The sequence below is a fragment of the Pinus tabuliformis genome, chromosome 9 (assembly GCF_031772625.1).
Source record: "Pinus tabuliformis cultivar Carrire ecotype Pingquan chromosome 9, CPIR1, whole genome shotgun sequence".
Lineage (NCBI taxonomy): Eukaryota > Viridiplantae > Streptophyta > Pinopsida > Pinales > Pinaceae > Pinus > Pinus tabuliformis.
The window spans coordinates 731,492,383-731,504,745 of record NC_142307.1 but is presented as its reverse complement, the minus strand read 5'-3'; the positions used below and the strand labels follow the sequence as shown (position 1 = coordinate 731,504,745).

The window sequence follows — 12,363 nt, the reverse complement described above, 5'->3', positions numbered from 1 at the left end:
GAAATCCTGAGGATATAGATCTTGGATTGAAAATTCATGATTATGGTTCCATGATTTAATATGTGTGCTCTTTAAATGTGATCAAATACTCCCCATATGTGATTGTGTCTCAACACCATGCTTCTCCTTATGCTTGTGATTTTCTTGTATCTCCATATCACTTTTAGGTAGATCTTTTAATAGAATGGTTTATGATTATTTTATAGATTTTTGTCTTTCTTCCAAGACATTTTGCATTTATTTCTTATTTTAATTCATCTTCTTTTCCATTTCATCCATCATTTATCTTTTAAGTTTTTCTTAAGAACCTGATAAATCCACCTTTCTCAACATGCTACCATCCATTTCAATTTCTTCTCTAATTGGGATAAACCTAAATTTGAAATCTTCACTTTCTCCATGAGTCCTAGATGAGCCTTTAGGAGGTTTAATTAGTGTAGTAGATTTTGGATATTTCTTTGGAGCCATGTGAGAAAATAATAATAGCACTCCTCTTTATCACATTTTCATGCCACCCTAAAAAACTAGATTTCTAATCAAATGTTATGTCATTTGTAAGTTATGTATCTTCAAAACCTTAACTTGGAGAATATCTAAATGGATGACATTTTTCTTCATATATCTTTGATATTAAAGCCCTTTTGAATATGATTTTTTGGCATGTAATAATTTAATATGTATTTTCTATTATTTCATGAGCATGATTGAAATTTGATGTGTCAAATGAAAGTTATGGTAACTTTCCCAAAACTTGTTGATTTTTGGCTTGTTCACATGAGAAAACTTGTATAGTATGCAACATGTCTAATTCTTCAAATTTGATTCTAAAATTTTTACCTAAAGTACTTCATGATGCCTCCTCAAATCTCTAAAAAAATCATGGTTTGAAATGTCCCAAAAACAAAAATTATTATGAAAATGCCATGATCACTCTTTTGAAATTGATTTTAGGACCATTCACAAACCTTAACTTCCAAAGGATATGTCTCTTAAATTATAGTAAACCAGAATACACAATTTTTATGAGATGTAACTTTAAATGTTTTTACAATATATTCAAAAAATCAAATTCTAATCCTTTACAAAAAGAAAATTATAGCAAAAATTCCAAGTTCACTCGTTTAAAACTGAATTGAAAACCATTCACAAACCCTAATTTTGATAGGGTATATCACTGAAATTAGAGGAAACCAAAATATAAAATGTTTGTCAATTATGCCTTGAGATATCTTCTTTATTTATTCCAATTTTCATGATCTAAAACATTATATCGAAAGTTTTGAGATGACTCATTTAAAATAGATTTCATGACCAATTACAAACCATAACTTCCAAAGCATATATATTTGAAATAATCATGAACCAAAATATTAAATTTTAACCAGGTGTTCCGCAAGATATCTCCTTATGCCCAAAATTTCATCATCTAAATCATCCAAAAAAAATTATAGTGAAAATGCCAAGATGTCTGGTTTGAAGCAACAAAATACTAGGATAATTGCTTTGATACCAAATTAATTATGAACTTCGCACCTTAAAAACGATAAGAAACCAATAATTACAGTCCACTTCAAGGGGGAAACCTATTGTTACAATGAAGACAATGTACAAGACAATATTTGATGATCCTAAAACTAGGTCTCCTTAACATATATATAAGAGACGAAGAGTAGACTTATAATGAAGTAGTGCAATAAAAGGTTCTAACTGATATAATAATATAACAATAGAAATGTAACAACTCAATATCTAAGGCTTAATAATGGGTTTTAGGGTTAGCATGGGGTTTATATAGGTCTTAACATAGTATCTAACTTACTATAAATGTCACAATCAACATTTTTATGTTTAGTCACAAAAACTTCAAATTGTACTAATGCTTGAGTATTCACATGTCTACCCACCATGAGGTATGATGTGAGATCCATTTCTATTTTGAATTCATGCATGACTTGCCTAATGATGATGCAATACCGCATAAGATTATTCTTTTGTGATGGAATAGCTTTATGGAGTTACCCCTATCTTTGCCTTGATATGTGAACTTGTAAGGATGTTTAATGCTTAGGTAGGATCCTTGGTCAATATCTTTTTTTGCTCAATTTTTAGCTCTTAGTTACTAGTTTGGCTCACTTTGACCCTTGAGACACTCACTTGGGCTATTTCTTAAATTTATAGGTTCACTTGAGGGTACAAACCCCAAGTGGGTCCATAATTTCTTAGGATGCCTAATTTCAAGTCCACATCAACCCAAATCCATTTTTTGGAATTTTTTTTATATTTATGGAGTTGCAATAAGCTAAAATTCATTAACCCTAATTGGTCTCTTAGAGAAAGTGCATTACAAGTTCCTAAGAGGGTACCACACCTATGTTTAGCAACATGTGTAATGGAGAAGCAATTTGGGCCTGAAAGCACAACATAGTCTTAATAAACCCATAATACTAAGTCAACATTTGTGGTACTATTGTTACGTAGGAGTTGAACCCTCCAACAACTAACTTAATGTACTCATATGCCTTGAGGACATTCCCTTGCCTATTTATACCCTTTAATTCCTCTTTGAAAGACTCTTGATGTTTTGAAACTCCTTTGGAAACCTATACCTTGGAAACCTTATCTTGCAAGGAAACATTCTAATAAGAAACAAATATTGATTTCAACTAAACAACCTCGAGAGAAATATGATTCTTTCTAATAACACTTAGTTCCTTCTACTTAATATTATCATTAATATAACTTTTCTAATAATATATCTAGTATTTATTTTTGTACACACATATTCTATAAATTATATCTTTATGCTAACTTAAATATTTGTAAATGATTACACTTACCTACAAACTACAAAATTTTAAATCATATTAAAAATATTATAGGCCAGAGTTATATATAACTTGAGTAATGGTATTTTTTTTTAATATATATTACACTTGATATTACAAAGTATAGTACTTAAAATATTGGTATTTATACACTCATAAACATACCTCATAAATTACATTTTATAATGACTTAAGTAATTATAGATGATTACACTTAATTTACAAACTACAAAATTTCAAATCATATTCAAACTTTTATACTCTAAAATGTAACATCTTTGTTTATGTATATATAATATAATATACTTAACTAATAATATTATAATTAGTTTTATAATATAATATACTTAACTAATAATATTATAAATTATAATTAATTTATAAAACATAGTACTTCAAATAATATATATATATATATATAATTTAATACCTAACAAAGTATTTATTATAAATAAAAAAACACTTTTTGTTATTTTAAAAACGTACCATCATGATTTATAAATGTATTATTTTAAAAACATGTGATCATGATCATAAATAAAAGTACACTATTTAATCATTTAAAAACATTATGAGAGATTAAAACATACTTATATATAATTCCACTTTTTATTTTAAGTAACTTTCCAAAATTTCCATTCATATTGAGTAATTTTTTTTTATACAAAATTTATGCATTTTAATAAAAAGTTAATTAACTTTCGATTTACATTTTATGGTAATTTCATTGTTTTCATTTTTACTTGCTTTTGCTTTTGCTTTTTATTGAAGTAAGTCTATCAAACACATTCTGTCGTTGTATAACTTTCCATCACTGGTTTGCTTTCCTCATGGTGGTTAATCTAACTTCCCCACTTTTGTGGTTGTCTAACTTTCCATTTCTATTTGCCTCACTTGTTTGTGATTCTCTAACTTCCCAGATCTGGTTTGCTTCACTTGTTTGTGGTTCTCTAACTTCCCATTTCTGGTTTTTCTTTCTTCTGGTTGTGCTAGTGTTATACTATACATCATCTAATTCCGGAAGATAAGAGGATCAACTCAATTAGGTAATCAATGTACACACAGAATATGATTAATTACAGCAACTCTATCCTTTACCAGCCATGGCAGGAAGTGCTGTTGTGTTTAATATTCAGATACCGGCCACATAAACACTCTTTGGGTCAATTTGAAGGCATCGAATTTGTTTTTAAATTATGAGCAACCGTGATCGATAACAGCAAAAATGCAAAAAATAATACAAAACTAATGCAGATCACTGTACACCATATATTTACAGATGCGGTCGATATCGCCACAACAGATTCAGACAGGTTCACCAATCTTTGGGCAGGCCCATCTTCAAACAGAATACAAAGGCATAAATAATATGCTCTGGTGGAAATAAAGAAAGAAGGGAATATTTTGAAAGAAAATTGATTGCCCATAGATTGCAATCCATTGGAGAGGAGATTCTGCAGTACAGTATATGTCAGGCCTTGGTGGGTTTGCTATGCAAACAACCCAATTATCCAAAGTGGGGCTTGACATTGACAAAAGAAACAGATGACGTCATGTCGATTCCCGTTGCCTTTCAAATCATGGCATGCAAACAGTATATTCCAGTTGGAAATTAGGGATAGGAACACATCTTGATGTGACCATGCTGTCGCAGTATAATAAAGTAAAGAGGAGGCAGCAAGATGCAATGAATGTAGGAAGGAAATTCCCAATAAATGCATTAACGGCAGTATTTGAAATGGTTATTAACTGCGCGTGCATTAACTCCGCGTGAGATACTTGCCAAGAATTTAATTATTGAACGCCAAATCATGCGCATTACTGCTACTACTGCAATCGCAAGTTGCATCGGCGATATGAGTTGAGTTAGCTTCTGGAGTTGGGGCACCTACCTGTCAAACACACAGTTAAAAGTTTGCGCCGATGAGCATCACTGGCAGCTGCAAAAATATTTCAGAATCGGCACACTTTTAGCGATCATCACGGATAACATTCCTCGCAGTTACGGAACAGTTGATCTGTGGACTATCACACAAGCACTTTAAAAGCATCTTTCACTTTAAATATGATTCAAGCTTTCTCTGATAATTTAAATGTATTCAAAATGTCAAATTCATTCAAAGTTTGTGACCAATTTTGAATCATTGGAACCCATGAGAACTTTGTCGTTGAAATGTGACCTGCAACTTTTGTGACCAAATTTTTTTGGAACCCATGAGAACTTTGTCGCCGAAATGTGACCTGCAACTTTTGTGACCAAATTTTGAGTCATTGGAATCATGAGAACTTTGTCGTTGAAATGTGACAAAGTTATATTTTACAAAAGTTCTAAATAAATTTCTTATTCAATTCCATGCTACGTCACCTCCAAAGCAATACTAGATTTTTTTTTTTTTTACTTTGCCAAAATGTCAGGCGATACAGATCTAAGTAGAACTTTATGGCCAAAATTTGACCAAATTTTATTTTACAGGCAGCTTTGAATACCCCTTTATTTTGTATCGCCTTTTTAAAAGCCATGAATCACTGAAAAGTGCACTCTATTATACAGATAATAGATAGCTAAACTAGAATAAGTGTAGTGTAAAGAACTGTAGTGTAAAGAACATATTATGCATGGAGGATGAGTATATGAGCAGGAACCTACTGCATGGAGCGTAAACTTATGAAAAGGAACCTCATTGCAGGGACTAGGGCAGGATACTTTTAGTTGGTACTTGGTATTGTTGAAAATGTAAGTGGTATTCCAGTTAAAAGATTTTTTTAAGTTTAATTCGTTTTGTGAATAATTTTTTTGGAAAGGTATAGATTCAAGTTTTTTAAAGACATGGTGTGTCATTTATGAAATAATTGTATTTGATATAATAATGATAGTCAATCTTTCCAAATTACACATTTAAAAAAAAATTAATAAAAAAATAATTTATGAAATAATTGTATTTGATATATAATAATAACAGTCAATCTTTCCAAATTACATATTCTTAAAATATATATATATATATATATATATATAAGTTGGTTGAAATGAGTTGATAAACTTATTAAGTTTACACTCCACTAATGATAACCTTCTCACTCAGGTTCAAGTTCTATTTACATAATGCTACACATTTCTAAAAAAAAATTAAACATATTCAATTGGTTAAAATGAATTGATAAGCATACTAAATTTACACTCATATAATAATAACCTCCTCACCTATGTTCAAGTTCCATTTACATAATGTATGATATTCCTTTGCGAATGTTCTAACTCTCATTGACATAATACATAATACTGTATTATACTCTTTTGTGAACCGTTTTATAGTGCTCCATTAAAAAGTGCCTATATAATATTTGTCTCAACTATATTAACTATATATCTCATTGACATAATACATAATACTGTATTATACTCTTTTGTGAACCGTTTTATAGTGCTCCATTAAAAAGTGCCTATATAATATTTGTCTCAACTATATTAACTATATATCTCTTCCTTAATTCTTGCTCATAAAAAATATATATATATATTAAATTAAAAAAAAAAAATACACAAGTTATAAAATTTCGTGTTTGAAGTATGAGATTTATTTTAAATTAAAAAAAAAATACACTAGTTATAAAATTTCTTGTTTGAAGTATGAGATTTATTTTCAAAATGAAAAGATATTATAAATATGGTTAATATTAATGTTGATCTCTTTAGAAAAAAAAATTCAAAATCTTGTTTTATATTTTTTTGAAGTGAAGTTTTCATTAATTTATATGCAGAGCTATTTTTCAGTGATGTTTTCATTATTATATGAAAAGTTGTTTTTCATATTATAATGAGTAACAACTGTATTCATTATCGATCGAACACTGATTTACAGTATTAAAAACTATCTAAAAAAGGAATATTTATAAAGCTCTCCATGCATGTTAATTTTGATTCGTCAGTGATCCAGAATATATCAGCCCATGCTTTTTCAGCTCACTCTTCTCTAGAATACCGAGAATCTAGCTAACCTATGATATAGGTTGTCGAATAGTGATATTCTAAAGTGTGAATTTTCATTTATCACTGTTTTTAAAAAATCAGGTTGTGCCTTTGATTCGTCAGTGAGTCAGAATATTTCAGTCCATGCTTTTTCAGCTCACCCTTCACTAGCTAACATGTGATATAGGTTGTGGAATATAAATATTTTAAAGTGGTTGGATTTACAGTTATCACTTGTTCTTAAAAAAATCAGCTATGCATTTTCTGTGAACTCTCAAGAGTTCACTATGAAGCTCGTTGCAGTTCATAAAACCAAAACTAGCATTAATTACATACCTTCGGCCAAAGTTCCAATTTAATCATATTTAAGCAACTAAAGAACAGATCTACTGGATAAAGTATAAGGGTGAAAAGCACAGTAGTTCCTTATGAATCATTGCACTGGAACTGTGGAACAAATGGAAGCAAATCTCAATAATTGATTGTGTATAAATGTACAGCCATAAAGAAGCAAATCGGAATAATTTATGTGTATAAATTTTCAATGATGAGTGAGTCAATGAATCAATCTCAATAATTGATTGTGTATAAATGTACAGCCATAAAAGAGAAGCAAATCGGAATAATTTGTGTATAAATTTACAATGATGAGTAAGTCAATGAATCAATCAAGCCCACTGAAACCCAAATTTACATCTTATTACATTCACACTGCCAAGAATGTGATGGACACGACGACATATAACAGCAGCATGCTAAATCACAAATTGCTAGGACCAAAATGAAAGAAAATATTCAATCACAAACTATACGTGTGTGATAATAACATGAACACTGAATACAGGATATTCTAGAGCACCAAAACTAGCTGCCTTCGTCCGGAGTTGAATCTGAGAATCCTGGGATGTCTCTCTAACTGATTTAGTAAATGGCTGCATGTCAGCCTCCGGCTTTTTTCTGTACTAATTTACAAATCACAATCTTCCCATATTACATACACATTGGCAAAGCTTCAAACCAGTAAAAAAATAAAAATCTGCTAGGTATTGTAAGTCCCCTCGCTTCAAATCAGTACTGTAACTGTACAAAGTTGAAAAATCAATAACCCCACAAGGAATCTAGGTCCAGTGTTGGAGTTGCTTCTGGTGAGGGATCCAGTTGGTATGGTCGAATCACTCGATTAAACATGATAGGGTTCATTTGATCCGGATTTAAGCAAATAGCAGTATGGTCTTGTGGATCAATACCATGGGATTCTATGGTTGGATTCTGAGAAATCCCACTGTTCTCCATGTTTATCTGCTGCTGGTCATTTCGAGATCGACCCATATTCCATTGCTCTTGATGGGAAATTTTGACACTGTTTTCATTATTAGCTGCAGATGAAGTCTGCTCCGTTTTGCACTGTTTCAGTTCACTTATTGAAAACTGTTCAGCAAGGGCCATGAGGATAGGATTTGATGGCAACCCCATCTGTGAAGAGACACCTGGGAAACTCCCACTGCATTGAGGAAAAAGACATGACATTGGATTGTTTGTCCTCATATTCATATTAAATTGAGGGTCATTTGATAAAATGCTGTTGTTGTTGCAGAGATTAATGTTGCCCATGTCTGAGAGTTCAGTTTCTTCAGTATGAACTCCTCCTCTGGTGGTATAAGAAGGGGATTCCAAGAGTGCAGGCAAGGAGTGAGACCCCATGCATTCATCACTATAAAAGTTCCTGTTTATGAAGCCTGGTGTTATCTTCTTGCCTCCTGAATTTTTATGATAGATGCGACACACCACCCATTCATCCTGTAAATTGGATCGAAACAAGATGCAGTGTCAGCTTCAAAGCTAACAATCGAATATATTAAACCATCTATCAAAATCTCAAAAGCCCTCATCTACAAAGATTCTGTCACTGTTTCCCTCCTCTAACCCCACCTAAAACCCTACCTATACAGAGAAAAAGGCTAACTTTCAAGTACTACTCATAGGATGTACTGGAGACAGGCATTTTTTGCAGTCATTGGGATGAGACAAAGGTACGGAACTCATTCAGTGGACCATAGAGAACTGTTTATTAAAATGTACAAAACAATAGCGGGGCGCGCCAATTTAGTGACGCTGTATTGACATACCTTGCAGTTTTTAGAAAGCTGATGATACGATAAGTGGCCTTCCAAACGATATTCATGCATGACCCAGTTAGTCTTCTCTCCTTTTGGAGCTCGCCCTCGGTAGAACACCAAAGTTTTCTTCATTCCAATCAACCTCTCAGTGTGAACTTTGAAAATCTCCTTGTCCTTTCCTGTAGCTTTCCAGTAGCCAGCTTCTGTGGCTCTGTTCGTACGTAAACCTGTTGGATACTTGCGGTCTCGCAAGCTGAAGAAGTACCATTCTTTCTCTCCCATCTTTGCCTTTTCTGCAAAAATCCATACAAGAAGTTGTGAGTTACATATATACCATGTCTGCAAGCCATTGATGATACAGAATCTATTGCAACTGTTGAAATTATTGTTGGAATCAGACAGTTTTTATTTAGAATGGGCATCTTTAGAACAAGTGGGCACCTATATTAAGGATTTTTAGAACTTCAAAACTAATCTACAGAAACAACCTGGAGCTAAATGGCAGAGAAATTATAAAAAATTGGTGTGCACATTTCATTGTGGCTGTTTACTGTTATCATACTTAGACAAAATTACCTGTAGAGATAAAAGTACTTCACCAAAATGTTAAACTTAACCATTATGCTAAATTCGAGCATAAGACAAACTACCGACATCATTAGCATAAATTTAACCAATGTAAAACTGATATAAAGTTCTAAACACAGTGGAGGGTCAAAATGCTCTCTAAATCCTAAAAACTACATAAAACTTTCATAGGCATGCCCGCTGTGCCTTTTTCTATACTTCAATCAAATAACTGAAAGCTAGTATGTTATGTTTGAATAATAAGACGCAGCTGAAGAAATTTCATCTCTATATCCCTCGCTCGCTCGCTCTAATTTTGTTCGAAAAAATGTACCCACCCCAAAACCACAAAGATGAATATTATTTCGAAAACATCCGTGCAAGTTGAGAACCTAAAGAATTTGAATAACTTCAAATAAAAAGTTCAGAATGTCTACAAAAACACATGACAAGAAAGGGGAAAACTTTAAAGCGCACCTGGAAGATCCCATGGTTCGCACTTATTCAGGTCGGCCTCGCCAATGGCGATCCCTGAGAAATTGTTGTCGAGAACCTTCCGGACCAGGTAGCAAGACACCAATTCTTCATCCGTGGGATGGAACCTGAATCCTGGCGGCAAACCTTCCTCGCCAGTATTCCCTGAACTCCTACTCGATGACCCCATTATCATTCCTTCAAATTATACCACAAACTCTCTCAGAAACACTCTCCAAATGACTCGAAACTCCTCCACAACCTCTGTAGCAATAGGGGGGACAAAAACAAATTATATAGACCTGACCTCACGTTGGGACCAGGCCACACAATGACAAGCACTTATAGACCAATTATTAGACCATCTTTCCTTCTCCTAATAGCAAGAAGAAGAAAGCCCAAGAAAATGACAAACTCAACTCACTCCAGAATATTGACTTCTTGATATTTCAGATCAATATAGATAAGAGTCCCAATTGAACCAGAGACCTCAAAAGACACGATGCAGATTGAAGCTGCGCAGGAACTTCATGGGGCAACTGAACATCTATGCGTGCGGGCGTTAGTATATATGGTACTGGTGTCAGGCTGAAGGGAAAATTATAATAATAATAATATCAAGGCTCGACAAGATAACACACAGACAGTGGGTCTTTCAATTTAAGCCATAGGACACCTTAGGCAGAAAAGTACATGACTACAGAAACCCCTGACTGTACCTGAATCGCCATTAAAATTACAGAGGGAGGGTATTAAACAAGCAAGGCGCTCAGGGCTAGAGGGACAGACTACTCAGACAAAAGGTCCTTTCAAACATTCATTCATTCGAATAAAAAACACACACACTACTGGAGGATATCGATTCTCTATATAAATACCAACATCCCTGCAATTCTATTTGGCGCTTAGCTTGGGAACACGCAGATAAACAGACAGATAACATAGTATGCAATAAATGAAGTATTCTGGAGCAAGATTGACGAATGGCTAGCCGTGTTATGCAAGTAACTTCAGCTTATCTACCCTATGAATAAATCAACTACTCTACGACTCCTGCCAGTCATCCACTCTCACACGAAACCCACCCCGCCCCTTAATAAAAAAAAATTAATAATAATAATAATAATACTCCTCCTTCATATATCTCCATCTATACCTTCCCAAGGCCTTATTATCCGGCTGATAATTAGGCCATCTTTCATCCAAAAATCAAACTTTTGAAGTTTTGCCCGGAAGGATCCTCGCAGACAACTTGTCCCAGTTCTCTTTTTCACTTTTGCGCTTGTAAAGGAGAGCAAAGTGATCTGTAAAAGAAATCAAATCAATGTCCTTGAAAAGGAAAAAAAAAGAAAGGAAGCCAAGAGCATCTATGCAATTTCGTGTGCACTGTGGAGTTAGTTAACGCTGCGACGAGTTGCGGGAATGATGAGTTGGAAACCGTGTTCCCATCCAACATTAATAATGCAGATTGAAACGCTGGATCAGAAATTCCCAATCTAATGGCCAGTATCGACCATCAGCGCCAACGTGTACATGGATGCCACGTGTTGCATACATTTAAACCCTAATACCACCGTTCGACTCCAGTTCATCCACAGACCAATTCTATTCTGTATTACCGCGCCAACCGGCTGCAGCCTGTAACGTGATTTGATGGGCGCACGGCCAGCACTCAAATGCCTGGTGGTGATTTTTTCAACCTGCAATATCGTCGCAAAGTGCTCGAAACTTGAACTAGAAACCTCTGACCAGTGACGACGGATTGGTTCCTTCATTATTACGACTTGAATAAAGGTAAACATTAAGCCCACAGCAGTACCGAGCTAATTACGGATTGAGACGGAATGCTTCCTTCATTATGACGACTTGAACAAAGGTAGATAGCAAGCCCATCGGCGGTCAAAGTGGTAATTATTATACAGAGGTGCACACAAGTAATGTGAAACGTTTTAAATTTAGTCATCTCCTCATAAATTATATTATAACTAAAATTTCATTTTATAAACTTTTTATTCCATTTCATATCTAACAATCTTAAAACTGTTATTTTTTAAATATTTTATTAAAATTCCTCAACATGATGAGTAACAAAATAGCAATTTTAAAATAGATGAACATTTTCAAAAGCTTCGAATTAGTTTGAAAATATAATTCTAATAATTTTTTTTTTAACTATAACTATAATGAATTAGGATTAGGCATAATATTAAATCTAGCAACTTCCATTATAACAACAAGATTTCTAGTTGTTGCCACTATAATATCAAGAGTCACCATATATCCAAGAGTAAAGTGGAATTGTTGCCACTATAACACCAAGAAAATCATATATATATATATAACATCAAGATTCCTAGTTGTTGCCACTATAATACCAAGAGTCACCATATATCCAAGAGTAAAGTGGAGTTGT

General features: G+C 33.3%; 1 protein-coding gene across 1 annotated transcript; it reads right to left on the bottom strand.

The window, feature by feature from the left end:
- Nucleotides 1-7,394: 7,394 nt before the first annotated feature.
- LOC149150785 (NAC domain-containing protein 92-like) lies at nt 7,395-11,048 on the bottom strand. Its single transcript, XM_089440677.1, has 3 exons — nt 9,954-11,048; nt 8,919-9,202; nt 7,395-8,589 (listed from the first exon to the last, which is right to left on the bottom strand). Exons 1-3 carry the CDS (start codon nt 10,144-10,146, stop codon nt 7,891-7,893), a joined length of 1,176 nt encoding a protein of 391 aa, XP_089296803.1. The 5' UTR covers nt 10,147-11,048; the 3' UTR covers nt 7,395-7,890.
- Nucleotides 11,049-12,363: the final 1,315 nt, after the last annotated feature.

What these genes read in the sequence shown, in the direction of transcription:
- LOC149150785 (XM_089440677.1), bottom strand. Translation starts at nt 10,146, where the DNA reads ATGATAATGGGGTCATCGAGTAGGAGTTCAGGGAATACTGGCGAGGAA. An exon ending in CGAACCATGGGATCTTCCAG is followed by an intron (nt 9,203 to 9,953) that starts GTGCGCTTTAAA and finishes GGATTTTTGCAG; the next exon opens with AAAAGGCAAAGATGGGAGAG. An exon ending in AGCTTTCTAAAAACTGCAAG is followed by an intron (nt 8,590 to 8,918) that starts GTATGTCAATAC and finishes TCCAATTTACAG; the next exon opens with GATGAATGGGTGGTGTGTCG.